Here is a 15704-nt window from a genome sequence, read left to right as displayed (position 1 = left end):
AACTTCAACTCAAGTTATGGAAAAAAGTGCCATCATGGCACTGCCATATTTATTATTCAAGTCACAAAGTGCATTATTTTTTTTAACATGCCTGAAAACAGCAGCTTGGAATTTGGGACATGCTCTCCCTGAGATAATCCTGATACCCACTACAACTATGGGAAATACTATACTTTGACTTTCACAAAGTGCATTATTTTTTAAATGTTTTTTTAAACATGCCTCAAAACAACAGCTACAAAAACAATGAAGGCACACAGCTTCAGTCCAGAGTATACTAGAGTAATAAAGTGAACAATAACATAGTCCTCCTTTAGTGCAAGACTGCCTGGCATACTGTATAACAGGGAATTATAAACTGGGCTCACATCCATCTTCCGCTTGTATTCATCGTGTATCTCCTTATGATTCTTGAAGAGGTGGGAGATGTAATTGCTCGTATTAAAGGAAGACGTCTTGGTTCCTCCTCGCATAACCAACTTTTTTGCAGTCATTGCAAATTGCCAGTTTTTTATCCGTCAGAGACACTTTAAAATAATCCCAAACCATAGACATGGTGTCGTTAGTCAGTCACCGAGCAAGCTCGCTTGTTAGCCACGGCTATAGCACCGGCAACAACACACTCTTGTTGTTGTTATGCTCCGCTCGCGGCGGTTTGATGAGGTCATCAAGCGTCGCCAGTAAACCTCTCATGTTGCAGTCGTCAACTCCTGTGTTGTGTGTGGGAGAGGGGAGAGGGGCTGCTGACTGGGAGACGCATCTGCTCTGTACTGCTCCCTATGTCCGTGTTTTACCGGATATGTACCGCTCCGTACAGCGGCGTTTTACAAAGTAATTAATTTTACTTTTTGAAACCGATACCAATAATTTACGATATTACATTTTAAGCATTTATCGGCCGATTATATCGGCAGGCCGATATTATCGGACGTCTCTAATTTTGAGCGATTGTTTATGCAAGGATTCCATTGGTCTCTGTGTCATTTTGCTTACCTGGGACCAACATGTTATACAATAATAAAAACGAGACATAATCATTGCATTAAAATAAGTTTGATCTGCCTCCAGGATTAACAAATTCCTGATACATTTGAACATTTTTATGTTGTACTTAAGTCTTTGGCACATCTGTTTGATATGTTTTTTAAAGCCAAGTGTTGGGTCTAAAATGACACCCAGGTAACGATGTTCACTAACATTTTGCAGTCTGTCGTGTACATGGCTTAATACTAGAGATGTCCGATAGTGATTTTTTTTGCCGATATCCTATATTCCGATATTGTCCAACTCTTAATTACCGATTCCGATATCAACCGATACCGATACACAGTATACAGTCGTGGAATTAACACATTATTATGCCTAATTTTGTTGTGATGCCCCGCTGGATGCATTAAACAATATAACAAGGTTTTCCAAAATAAATCAACTCAAGTTATGGAAAAAAAATGCCAACATGGCACTGCCATATTTATTATTGAAGTCACAAAGTGCATTATTTTTTTAAACATGCCTCAAAACAACAGCTTGGAATTTGGGACATGCTCTCTCGGAGGTTGAGGTGGGCGGGGTTGAGGTGGTGGGGGGGTAGGGGGTAGCGGGGGGTGTATATTGTAGCGTCCCGGAAGAGTTAGTGCTGCAAGGGGTTCTGGGTATTTGTTCTGTTGTGTTTATGTTGTGTTACGGTGCGGATGTTCTCCCGAAATGTGTTTGTCATTCTTGTTTGGTGAGGGTTCACAGTGTGGCGCATATTTGTAACAGTGTTAAAGTTGTTTATACGGTCACCCTCAGTGTGACCTGTATGGCTGTTGACCAAGTATGCTAGCATTCACTTGTGTGTGTGAAAATCCGTAGATATTATGTGATTGGGCCGCCACGCAAAGGCAGTGCCTTTAAGGTTTATTGGCGCTCTGTACTTCTCCCTACGTCCGTGTACCACTCCGTACAGCGGCGTTTTAAAAAGTCATAAATTTTACTTTTTGAAACCGATACCAATAATTTCCAATATTACATTTTAAAGCATTTATCGGCATCTCTACTTAATACCAATGCCAAATTGATAAAATGTCATACGATCGACAAAATTCCTACAGAGTTGAGCTTATAAAGCGGTCAAGTGGTACAAGGCTCTGCTCTATCCATTTAGTGTTTGTTTGTTTATGGGTGACGGGGTGGGTGGGGTGGGGAAAAAAAATCAAGTGGAAAAGTGGTCTTGAATCGAGTGAAGGACTTTTTCATTCTGGCCCACAGCCAGCAAGTCTTTACTTTCTGCATGTCTTTAGTTCCTTTCTTTGTTTTTCTTCTTTTGCCTTTCTCTAATCTTCAGCCTTCTCTCTCCTGTGTATACTTTTCCCACTGGCCGCTGCCTTCATCATTTATTACTGCTGTTTTTTCTATGTCAGTCATGCTTCCAGCTGCTTCCATGCCATCATGCCTGATGTCCTGAGCAGACAAAAGGCGGCTGTCCTGGGCCTGACGCCAGCCAGGTTACCCCCACTCTTTTTCCCTGCTGGACCCCTGAAGTTTTTTTTTTTTTTGGATGCACATAGAGAAGGAATCTTTTTGTTGTTATTGTTTGATCTTTAGTTTTTTCCATGGTAACCGGCAACTTAGAAACTGGGGTTAACACAAAATGTGGAGGACAAGACAGTATAGATATACTGTACATACTATAGTGCTTATTAAGTAGACATGATGCTACAAGAAGATAAGAACCTACAAAACCCAAAACCAGTAAAATTGGCACTTTGTGTAATTCTTAAATAAAAACAGAATACCATGATTTGCAAATCCTTTTAAACTTATATTCAATTGAATAGACCGCAAAGACAAGATATTTAAAGGCCTACTGAAATGAATTTTTTTTATTTAAACGGGGATAGCAGATCTATTCTATGTGTCATACTTGATCATTTCGCGATATTGCCATATTTTTGCTGAAAGGATTTAGTATAGAACAACGACGATAAAGATTGCAACTTTTGGTATCTGATAAAAAAAAGGCTTGCACCTACCGGAAGTAGCGTGACGTAGTCAGTTGAACATATACGCAAAGTTCCCTATTGTTTACAATGATGGCCGCATGAAGTGAGAGAGATTCGGACCGAGAAAGCGACAATTTCCCCATTAATTTGAGCGAGGATGAAAGATTTGTGGATGAGTAAAGTGCAAGTGAAGGACTAGTGGGGAGTTGAAGCTATTCAGATAGGGAAGATGCTGTGAGAGCCGGGGGTGACCTGATATTCAGCTGGGAATGACTACAACAGTAAATAAACACAAGACATATATATACTCTATTAGCCACAACACAACCAGGCTTATATTTAATATGCCACAAATTAATCCTGCATAAAAACACCTGCGTGTTTGTTATGCTAGCTCCTAGCTCCTCTGCTAGCTCCTAGCTCCATAGAACACGCCAATACAATTCAAACACCTGATCAACACACACAATCACTCAGCCCAAAAGACCGTTCACCTAACCCAAGGTTCATAAAGCTTATATATTTTTAAAAAGTTACGTACGTGACGCGCACGTACGGTACGGTACGTGTTATGCTAGCTCCTAGCTCCTATGCTAGCTCCTAGCTCCATAGAACACGCCAATACAATTCAAACACCTGATCAACACACACTATCACTCAGCCCAAAAGACCGTTCACCTAACCCAAGGTTCATAAAGCTTATATATTTTAAAAAAGTTACGTACATACGCAAAAAAAAGTTGCGCACATACGGTCAAGCGATCAAATGTTTAGAAGCCAAAGCTGCATACTCACAGTAGCACGTCTGCGTCTTTGTCATCCAAATCAAAGTAATCCTTGTAAGAGTCTGTGTTGTCCCAGTTCTCTACAGGCGTCTGTGTATCGAAGTCAAAAGTCCTCCTGGTTAGAGTCTCTGTTATCCGAGTTCTTCCATCTTGACTGCATCTTTCGGGAATGTAAACAAAGAAGCGCCGGCTGTGTCCTGTTGTTGCTGACTACGTTCGAAAAATACGTCCATTTCGCACCGACAACTTTCTTCTTTGCTTGCTCAGCTTCCTTCTCCATAATGCAATGAACATGATTGCAACAGATTCACGAACACAGATGTCCAGAATACTGTGGAATTATGAAATGAAAACAGAGCTTTTTCGTATTGGCTTCAATGTGGAAGGCATACCCGTGTTCCCCGGTCCACGTCACGCGCATACGTCATCCTCAGAGACGTTTCGAACCGGAAGTTTAGCGGCAAATTTAAAATGTCACTTTATAAGTTAACCCGGCCGTATTGGCATGTGTTATAATGTTAAGATTTCATCATTGATATATAAACTATCAGACTGCGTGGTCGGTAGTAGTGGGTTTCAGTAGGCCTTTAATGTTCGAACTGAGAAACAAATTTTTTTTTTTTTGCAAATAATCATTAACTTAGAATTTAATGGCAGCAACATATTGCAAAAAAAGTTTGCACAGGAGCATTTTTACCACTGTGTTACATGGCCTTTCCTTTTAACAACACTATGTAAACATTTGGGAACTGAGGAGACCAATTTTTGAAACTTTTTAAGTGGAATTATTTCCCATTCTTGCTTGATGTACAGCTTCAGTTGTTCAACAGTCCGGGGGTCTCCGTTGTGGTATTTTAGGCTTCATAATGCACCACACATTTTCAATGGGGGACAGGTCTGGACTACAGGCAGGCCAGTCTAGTACCCGCACTCTTTTACTATGAAGCCACGCTGTTGTAACACGTGGCTTGGCATTGTCTTGCTGAAATAAGCAGGGGCGTCCATGATAACGTTGCTTGGATGGTAACATATGTTGCTCCAAAACCTGTATGTACCTTTTAGCATTAATGGCGCCTTCACAGATGTATAAGTTACCCATGCCATGGGTACTAATACAACCCCATACCATCACAGATGCTGGTTTTTGAACTTTGCGCCTAGAAAAGGGGTGTCCAAAGTGCGGCCCGCGGGCCATTTGCGCCCCGCAGCTAATTGTTTACCGGCCCGCCACACATTCTGGAAATACTATTGTAAAAATAAAAAATAACATTAAAAAAAAGTGGAATGAGGTGAAATCTAATGAGAAAAAGTTGCAATGTTGACACAAAAGCTGCCATGCAGGCTGTTTTTTTTTCTTTTGTCTTTCTTTATTTTTATTTTTTTGCCATTGCTCAAAAAAAAAAAATAATGACAAAAAATCCATGTTATAATGAATTATTTTCAGGGCTCCAATTACTTCAAATATTTCACTTTAAAGTGTTTTATGTGGTAAATATTGCATATATTGTGTAGTAGCCATATAAAAACATCAAAGTTTTCTTTGACAAAAGTGCATAAAACAAACAAAATAATTGTTCCAGCATAAAATCGACAGATATATCTGAAGTTGATCTCGAACTTAAGTGTGGAAAGTAAAAGAAAAACCTAATAAAAATGTATCACTTTATGAGTGGGGCACCTTTTGGATCCCAAATATATTTAGTGATTTTTTATTTATCTTTTCACTGTGATTACTCAAAAATATGAAATAATTAAAATCAATGGTGTCCTGCATTATTAATCTTTTAGGGCTCTAATTACTAAATATTGCATATTTCAGTTTTACTATGAAAAACTAAGTTGTTTATGACAGAAAAGCCATAAAACATTTTTTTTAATTTGTATTACTTTATATCAACTTGAAGTTGATATAGAGATTTACTGTAAGCGTTAAATAATTAAAAGAAAATGATAATCTGACTTATTTTTAACATTTTAATGACTGAGACCTTTTATGGTCCCCGGGACCCCTAAAGGTAAAATAAATAAAACATCCATATATTTTGTTATGGTTTGAAAATGAAAAATATCAAAATGGCCCCCACATGCTTTAATTTTTCCGTGTGCGGCCCTCAGTGGAAAAAGTTTGGACACCCCTGGCCTAGTACAATCAGGATGGTTCTTTTCCTCTTTTTTCGGGGAGGACACGACGTCCACAGTTTCCAAAAACAATTTGAAATGTGGACTAGTCAGACCACAGAACACTTTTCCACTTTGCATCGGGCCCAGCAAAGCCGGCTGCGTTTCTGGGTGTTGTTGATAACTGGCTTTTGCTTTGCATAGTAGAGTTTTAACTTGCACTTACAGATGTAACGACGAACTGTAGTTACTGACAGTTGTTTTCTGAAGTGTTCCTGAGCCCTTGTGGTGATATCCTTTACACACCGATGTCAATTTTTGATGCAGTACCGCCTGAGGGATCCAAGTCCACGTTCATTCAATGTTACGTGCAGTGATTTCTCCAGATTCTCTGAACCTTTTGATGATATTACAGACCTTAGATGGTGAAATCCCTAAATTCCTTGCAATAGCTCGTTGAGAAATGTTGTTCTTAAACTGTTCGACAATTTGCTCACGCATTTGTTCACAAAGTGGTGACCCTCGCCCCATCCTTGTTTGTGAATGACTGAGCATTTCATGGAAGCTGCTTTTATACCCAATCATGGCACCCACCTGTTCCCAATTAGCCTGTTCACCCGTGGGATGTTCCAAATAAGTGTTTGATGAGCATTCTTCAACTTTCTCAGTCTTTTTTGCCACTCGTGCCAGCTTTTTTGAAACATTTTGCAGGCATCAAATTCCAAATGAGCTAATATTTGCAAAAAATATAAAAGTTTAGTTTTAGTCTATCCGATTGAATATAGGTTGAATAGGATTTACAATTCATTGTAAATCTTTTTTTATTTACGATTTACACAATGTGCAAACTTCACTGGTTTTGGGTTTTGTAGTGCATTGTTACCTCCAAAGTCAAACGTGACCATCTGTAAGGATTGTGTGTCCTTTTTGTTTTTTCTTTTTTAGTGCTTTGGTGTTTTAACACAAACGTGTAGCAGTGATGGAGAAAATAAGAAACTCTGAACAAAATATGGAACATATATATTTGTTTTTGTTACTTTTTTCATCTAAATATTTTAAAGCATTTCTGTATAGCAGTTAAAACAAACTCATACAAGCTGTACAAAAAAAATACAAATACTCTCCTTTTGTAGTGCTGTTATATTTGTTCAATTTAATGCAGCAATTAATCATAAAAAAACCCCAACAAACTCAATAATTAACTATGCTATCATACTATACTTCATGACTATTATGATGTATTTACACTAGTTAATTTATAATTGAATGTACTTACAACATTAAATATATTATAAAATGTTTTTTAATGAAAGTGTAAATACAAATCCTTCCTATTTTTAATCATATTTTAATCCAACAATGTATTTATTTTATAAATCAGCGTTTATTTATTTGCTAATGAAAATGTGTTTATAATATTTTATAGAATTTATTCATGTAACATTGATACATTTTTAAACGTTTTTTTTTTATACAAATGCAAATAAAAAATCCTTCCTCTAATCTATTCATAATTTTGATTTATTCACAATAAAAACTTGTAAAATGGTAATTTATTTTCCTAAGCAAGGTACAAATAAGTATTCCTATAGTTTATATATCATTACATTTATTTATAAAACAGTTTCATATTCATAAACATTCATGATTTATTGCATGTTCTTGAAATATTATTAAAATACTAATAAATTAGTTTTCTTACTGAAAGTGCCAAACACAATAATTCCTAATATTATTATTCCTATTTACATCTATTCATAATATAATTGTATACATCTTATTAAAAACATATTTATTTTCCTTATAAAACTAGTTATTCCAGTTTATTATTTAATGTATTTATAATATAATTTCATATTATCATACATGAACGAATGTATTTCATTAATGAAAACACCAAAACATTCCTATAATTCGTTCATAATTACATTTATTATCATTTAATACAATTATGTACATCTTAAGAAACATTCATTAATTTATTTTCCTAGGTAAATTACAAATATAATTTTTATATTAAATGTATTTATAATACAATGTCATATATACTATACATAATTGAATTAATTTCTTATTGAAAGCACCAATATAATTTCTACCTATAATATATTTATACTTTAAGTTATTTTTAATAAAATTTAATATAAAATATATGAGAAAATAAAAAATGTATTTCCTTATGAAAGTGCAAGTGAAAATTATTTCTATTTAATTGATCAATAACAAAATGTTATGTATATTACAAAACATTATGTATTTAATGCATGAATTAATGTAATTGTTATCTATAATGTACTTATAATACATGTTTTATATATGCTAAAAAAAGAACTAATGCAACTATAAATCCTCTCAGTGCCTGTGCAGGTGTTTCATCATAACGTGAATAATATATAATTAGATGGGGCGTGGCAGGAAAGGGGCCTGGCATTGCAGGCAAGATGGTTTTGAGTTGACTTTTCAGGGAATGAACTTTTGGAGAAGATCCAAAGTGATTAGATGAGCTGTAAACATGGAGGAATAGGAATTGGGGGGCGATGTGGGGGGGGGGGGGGGGGGGGAGAAAATCCACATTGTGTCACCCCGCGTGCTGAATGCTGCCTTTCTGAGCCATAGTTGAAAAAGGACACTGAGGCGGGAGTCCCTGTAACCATGGCGACCCTCCCTGGAGCCCGGTGACGGGCGGATAATAGAGAGAGAGAGGAGTTCCTTTTCTCTTCTTCTTCCCTCCTCCTCCTCCTCCTCCTCTTCCCTCTCACTTGTTCTCCCTTGCACTCCTCCTCTCTTGGGCACTTTTGTGATATCCTTGCATCTTGTGGGATTTTACCAAACGCCTGTGTTTTTTTCTCTCTCTTCTTCTTCTTCTTCATAAGTGTGCTCTGAAGTTCAAACCCCAGTCCATGCGACACCATTCCAACCATTGCTCACCGTAATTACTCGATCTGAGGGACTCTTTATGGGCTCTCAGAACTACTTTTGGACTTTCGCCTCCATCCAGAAGGGTGTTTTGTGGCTGCGATGTGCTCCAAAGGAACAGTGTCAGCCCGAGATTCTTTTGTCTACATTTCAGAGGCTGTGCTGTCAAACCATGGTGCTGCTCCTGAGACCAACCGCCCTGAGAATATGCAATGCTTAACGGTGAGTACCGGACATTTTTATTACTTCATCCATTGCCTTCTTGCTCTTGATGAGACAGACGACCCCGTGACACGTCCCCCGTGCTCAACAAACTCATCATGCATAAACACGCCCTCACTCAAGTTATCAACTGCGTGAGTTCCGTGTTGCACGTTTCCAGCAACCATGGCAACTAATCGAATTTGGTCTTGGAGGCTTGAACACTGCGGGGAATGGAGCAATAAAAGAAAAGAAAAAAAAGAAAAACGGGTGCCGACGCTTGAGTGATGATATACCGTATTTTCCGCACTATTAGGCGCACCGGATTATAAGGCGCACCTTCAATGAATGGCCTATTTTAAAACTTTGTTCATATATAAGGCGCACCGCATTATAAGGCGCATGGAATAGACGCTACAGTAGAGGCTAGGGTTACGTTATGCATCCATTAGATCAGGGGTGTCCAAACTTTTTCCACTGAGGGCCGCACACGGAAAAATTAAAGCATGCGGGGGCCATTTTGATATTTTTCATTTTCAAACCATAACAAAATATATGGATTTTTTAATTTATTTTACCTTTAGGAGTCCAGGGGACCATAAAGGGTCTCAGTCATTAAAATGTTAAAAATAAGTCAAATTATTATTTTTTTGTTATTATTTAACGCTTACAGTAAACTTCAAGTTGATATAAAGTAATAAAAAATAAAAAGGTTTTATGGCTTTTCTGTCAAAAACAACTTTGTTTTTTTATAGTAAAACTGAAATATGCAGTAATTAGTAATTAGAGCCCTAAAAGATCAATAATGCAGGACACCTTTGATTTTAATTCTTTAATATTTTTGAGTAATCACAGTGAAAAGATAAATAAAATACCACTAAATATATTTGGGATCCGAAAGGTGCCCCACTCATAAAGTGACACGTTTTTATTAGGTTTTTCTTTTACTTTCAACACTTAAGTTACGAGATCAACTTCAGATATATCTGTCGATTTTTTACGTTTGAACTATTATGCGCTTTTGTCAAAGAAAACGTTGATGTTTTTATATGGCAACTACACAATATATGCAATATTTACCACATAAAACATTTTAAAGTGAAATATTTGAAGTAATTGGAGCCTTGAAAATAATTCATTATAACATGGATTTTTTGTCATTATTATTATTTTTTTTGTAGAAATGGCAAAAAAAAAGAAAGAAAGAAAGACAAAAGAAAAAAAACCAGCCTGCATGACAGCTTTGTGTCAACGTTGCAACTTTGTCTCGTTAGATTTCATCTCATTCCACTTTTTGTAATGTTATTTTTTATTTTTGCATTAGCATTTCCGGAATGTGTGGCGGGCCGGTAAACAATTAGCTGCAGGCCGCAAATGGCCCCCGGGCCGCACTTTGGACACCCCTGCATTAGATGGAGCTGCGCTAAAGGGAATGTTAACAAAACAGTCAGATAGGTCAGTCAAACTTTATTAATAGATGACAAACCAGCGTTCTGACAACTCTGTTCACTCCCAAAATGAACAAACAGCTGTTTTATTATTTTCCCCGAGGTAAAGTCAGTGACGTGGTGTTTTGTTTATCTATTAACAACAGCAAGGTATAACATGTAGTGCAACATTTATATCACATACACTGCAAAAACTGAAATCTAAGTAAGATTAAATATCTCAAATAAGGGTGATATTTGCTTATTTTGTGTCTGATAAGATAATTCTTCTCACTAAGCAGATTTTATGTTAGAGTGTTTTACTTGTTTTAAGGGTTTTGGTCCTAAATGATCTCAGTAAGATATTACAGCTTGTTGCTGAGATTTGATGACCTATATTGAGTAAAACATGCTTGAAACTAAAATATCAACTGTTGCAAAGCTGTGTCATCAACACTCACAAGTATAAAACTACTTTTTTAAAGTAATAATTCTTACTAAAATCATGATGCCGAGCGCATATCATTATGTCATTTACTTAATTTAAGAACATTTTTCAACATATTGAGCAAAAAGATCTCTTTTTTTTTTTTTTACCAAGAAAAGTGCACTTGTTATCAGTGAGAATATACTTATTTTAAGGTATTTTTGGGTTCATTGAGGTTAGCTAATTTTACTTGTTTTGCAAAGTCTTGACAAGCCGAATTTTCTTGTTCTATTGGCAGATAATTTTGCTTAGTTCAAATAAAATACCACTCATTTTTGTATTTTTTTCCCTTGTTTTTGAACACTGACTTTTTGCAGTGTATAAGGCGCACCGGATTATAAGGCGCACTGTCAGCTTTTGAGAAAATTGCAGGTTTTTAGGTGCGCTTTATAGTGGGGAAAATACGGTATGTCAAGACACTGAGCGGAATGATTGCTCGTCATGAGAGAAGAAGCTACCGTATTTTTCGGACTATAAGTCACAGTTTTTTTCATAGTTTGGCCGGGGGTGCGACTTATACTCAGGAGCAACTTATGTGTGAAATTATTAACACATTACCGTAAAATATCAAATAATATTATTTAGCTCATTCACGTAAGAGACTAGACGTATAAGATTTCATGGGATTTAGCGATTAGGAGTGACAGATTGTTTGGTAAACGTATAGCATGTTCTATATGTTATAGTTATTTGAATGACTCTTACCATAATATGTTACGTTAACATACCAGACACGTTCTCAGTTGGTTATTTATGCCTCATATAACGTACACCTATTGAGCCTGTTGTTCACTATTCTTTATTTATTTTAAATTGTCTTTCAAATGTCCATTCTTGGTGTTGGGTTTTATCAAATACATTTCCCCAAAAAATGCGACTTATACTCCAGTGCGACTTACATATGTTTTTTTCCTTCTTCATTATGCATTTTCGGCCGGTGTGACTTATACTCCGGAGCGATTTATACTCCGAAAAATACGGTAAGTTATTTACACAACAACCATCTCGTTAAACACTGGACAGTTGACAACGTTGTCGAATCAGTTTAAATTCGGACTGACTTGGACATCGGTCTGCAACATTTTCATTTTCAATTTATGAACGTACAACTGTTTTGTTTATTTTGTTGACGATTGACCGAAGAATAATAAACTTGAACTTGAACTTGAACTTGCTAAAAAACAAAAAGTAGCCGAACATCACGCAAACCAAGAAGTGCCTTTTAAGATTCTCATGTAATGAGAGGTCTTGCCATCGTGCACTTGAGTTGAGTTTGAGTTTATTTGGAACATGCATGCATGCAACATGATACATCACAATTTCCAGTTTCTCTATTCAGCATGTTTGGAAAAGAGTAGGAAGAAGTGGGGCTGGGCGATATGGTCTTTTTTTAATATCTCAATATTTTTAGGCCATGTCACGATACACCATATATATCTCGATATTTTGCCTTAGCCTTGAATGAACACTTGATGCATATAATCACAGCAGTATGATGATTCTATGTGTCTACATTCAAACATTCTTGTTCATACTGCATTAATATATGCTCATTTTAAACTTTCATGCAGAGAGGGAAATCACAACTAAGTCAATTGACCAAAACTGTATTTATTAAACAGTTATTAAGCAGTGGCACAAACATTCATGTCATTTCCAAAACAGAAAGTGCAAGATTGTCAGAGACTTTTTAAAACAAGCTATGAGTGCACTTTTGTGCATGATGTCACTAAGATGACATATCAAAACAACACTAAATTAAAGTGCACTTTTTGTACAGAACGCTACTACAATAGTTTAAAACAAATAAAGTGCACTTTTGTGCATGATGTCACACAAGATATTTCAATAACTGTCAAATAAAAATGAGCTGCATAATAGGAAATCAAATAGTGTATGTCCTTCGCTATGTGGTAGGTTCCTGCGGACGTTATCTCCTTCTGTTGTTGACTATTTTTTTCATACGGTGTTGATGTGGAAATGGTTGCCTCGGCATTTTGTGGGTGTGGCACCGAACGGAGATGTTGACATGCGGCGTTTTAAGCACTCTTCATTCTCTACCTGTATCGCTGTTGATCAAGTATGCGTGGCATTCATATGTGCGTACAGAAGCCGCACATATCTTGTGACTGGGCCGGCACGTTGTTAGAATGGATGAAAAGCGGACGTGACGACAGCTCGTAGAGGACGTTAAAGGCGGTGCCTTTAAGGCACGCCCCCAAGACTGTGATCCGGGTGGACTACGAGATATAATGACTGATGAACACCTTCGTTCGATAATGAAGGTTGCCTCAGCTCAAAGCCTGAGCCCCGACATTAATGAACTAGCATCCAAAAAAAGATGGCAGGTATCTGGCTTGGGCACATCAGATTAGATCAGTGTGTTGCAAACTGAGCAGTTTAAAGTCCAGAATGGTTGGTTTATTCATTGTTATTTTATTTTCAAATTTATTAGCCTTTGGAAAAAGTTAATGTTGATGTTTACCTCAGAAGGCTGCAAATAAAAAAGAGGCATTCAATTTTTATTGAAATTGTATTTGATATGCCATTGATATTTTTTAATTATTATTATTATTATTTGAAACTCAATTTTGCATGTCACTATAAAGTTATATACGCCTTGCTTGTTCAATATTCAATGCAAAACTTGCTTGGGTCCCTGTTAAAAGGTTAATTTGTTCAACCTTGGCCCGCGGCTTTGTTCAGTTTAAAATTTTGGCCCACTCTGTATTTGAGTTTGACACCCCTGCTCTAGCGGGTGACTTTTCAGATGATGCTACATATTAGCAGTAATGCTACTTTTTGTTGCAACGCTTTTGCCCCACACTTTACAAATTACGGTTGTCTGTTCGACATCTTCCCGCTTGAAGCCAAACCACCGCCAGACGATGGACCCCCAGCTGTTTTTCTTGGGAATTAATTCTTCCTTCATTTGTTACCAGATTTGCACCTTCTTTCTCTCTTATTATCATTCGCACCACAGCTAACGTTACCCATGCCGCTACCTCTCTGCTCCGCGAGGGCGTTTGCGTATGTGACGTATGTAAGAAGGTGCGCTTGTTTTATGTCTCTGTGAGAAGGAGAGACTAGAAAGAGTGAGAAGAGCCTGTAGTGTAATGCCCGCAGCTAAAAGCAACTGCGTGAGAACGTATACTCAAATATCACCATATAACACTGGGCGACCAGTGCAATGGACGTCGAGTGGATCTAGCTAATGGTGTGAGAATCCAGTCCTTAGTGGGGCCAGCAGGAGATCATCTTGAATCATCCCCAACTGATGCACAGATGAGTGGTTCACCCCGGGTCCTGACTTTGACAAGCTAGCGCAACATCTGTGGTCACCTGATAACCTGTCCACGCAGAAAAGAGACGGCAGATCAACTGGTCTAAAAGGGGGGTCTATTTAAAGGGCGGTATTTAAAGTGTCTTGCCCAAAGGACACAGTGACTAGGATGGCGGAGGCTGGGATCGAACCCGGAACCCTCAAGTTTGCTGGCACGGCCGCTCTACCATCTGAGCCACCGCCCAGAGTTAAAAAAAGAGTTCATATTATATATACAGTATATATATTTTTTTCTACATTTAAAACACTTTCTTGTGGTGTACATCAGTGGTCCCCAACCACCGGGCCGGTACCGGTCCGTGGACCGATTGGTACCGGGCCGCGGCCGCACAAGAAATTAAATTCTTTTAAATTTATTTATTTATTAAAAAAATAAAATAAATCAACTTAAAAAACACAATATACACATTATATATCAATATAAATCAATACAGTCAGCAGGAATACAGTCCGTAAGCACACATGATTGTATTTCTTTATGACAAAAAAAAAAAAAAAAAAAAAAAAAAAATTTTTTTATTTTTTTACTACCCCTCCCTCCCACCGGTCCGTGGGACAAATTTTCAAGCATTGACCGGTCCACAAGTACAAAAAGGCTGGGGACCACTGGTCTACATAACATGTAATTGTGGTTCTTTGGTCAAAATGTTGCATAGATTATGTTTTACAGATCATCTTCAAGTCGCTTTCTGACAGTCTTTTCAGAATGTGCAGATTTGTGTCTTAATAATGTACCGGAGTCCTCCAGGCCAAGCCCCTTTCAAATGCACCTCCATCACGTCAGCCACATTGTAGTTTTCAGCCGATAAAGGGAGTTTACTGACAGAGTACAGGCCAAAAGTTTGGACGCACCATCTCATTCAATGGGTTTTCTTTATTTTCATGACTATTTACAGTGTAGATTGTCACTGAAGGCATCAAAACTATGAATGAACACATGTGGAGTTATGCACTTAACAAAAAAAGGTGAAATAACAGAAAGCATGTTTTATATTCTAGTTTCTTCAAAATAGCCACCCTTTGCTCTGATCACTGCTTTGCACACTCTTGGCATACTCTCGATGAGCTTAAAGAGGTAGTCACCTGAAAGGGTTTTTACTTCACAGGTGTCATAGTTTTGATGCCTTCAGTGACAATCTACAATGTAAATAGTCATGAAAATAAAGAAAACACATTGAAATGAGAAGGTGTGTCCAAACTTTTGGCCTGTACTGTACATACGTTAGAATTATGCACTACTTTGTATTAGAAATGGCAACAGCGGACGATGCATGTGCATGTATGAGCCAGTCAGCCCCACAGCAAAAGGATAGAGAAAAAGAAGGAACTTTTTTGACTACAACTTTGGACTACAACTTAATTAAAATGACGGACTCGCGTAAAACTCTTCGGGTAAACTTACCAAATGGGGATATCCGCTGACGTAACTAAGGCAAAATTAGT

General features: G+C 37.3%; 1 protein-coding gene across 1 annotated transcript in view; it reads left to right on the top strand.

The window, feature by feature from the left end:
* Window positions 1-15704, top strand: part of LOC133655280 (regulator of G-protein signaling 3-like) — a 378581-nt gene that overhangs the window by 65888 nt on the left and 296989 nt on the right. The window contains 1 exon segment of the mRNA XM_062055278.1: window positions 8958-9025. Within this exon segment, the coding sequence (XP_061911262.1) occupies window positions 8958-9025 (68 nt within the window).

Source organism: Entelurus aequoreus, linkage group LG08 (assembly GCF_033978785.1).
Source record: "Entelurus aequoreus isolate RoL-2023_Sb linkage group LG08, RoL_Eaeq_v1.1, whole genome shotgun sequence".
In the NCBI taxonomy this organism is placed as follows: domain Eukaryota; kingdom Metazoa; phylum Chordata; class Actinopteri; order Syngnathiformes; family Syngnathidae; genus Entelurus; species Entelurus aequoreus.
The sequence above is the reverse complement of the archived record's forward strand: the minus strand, read 5'-3'. Positions and strand labels throughout refer to the sequence as shown.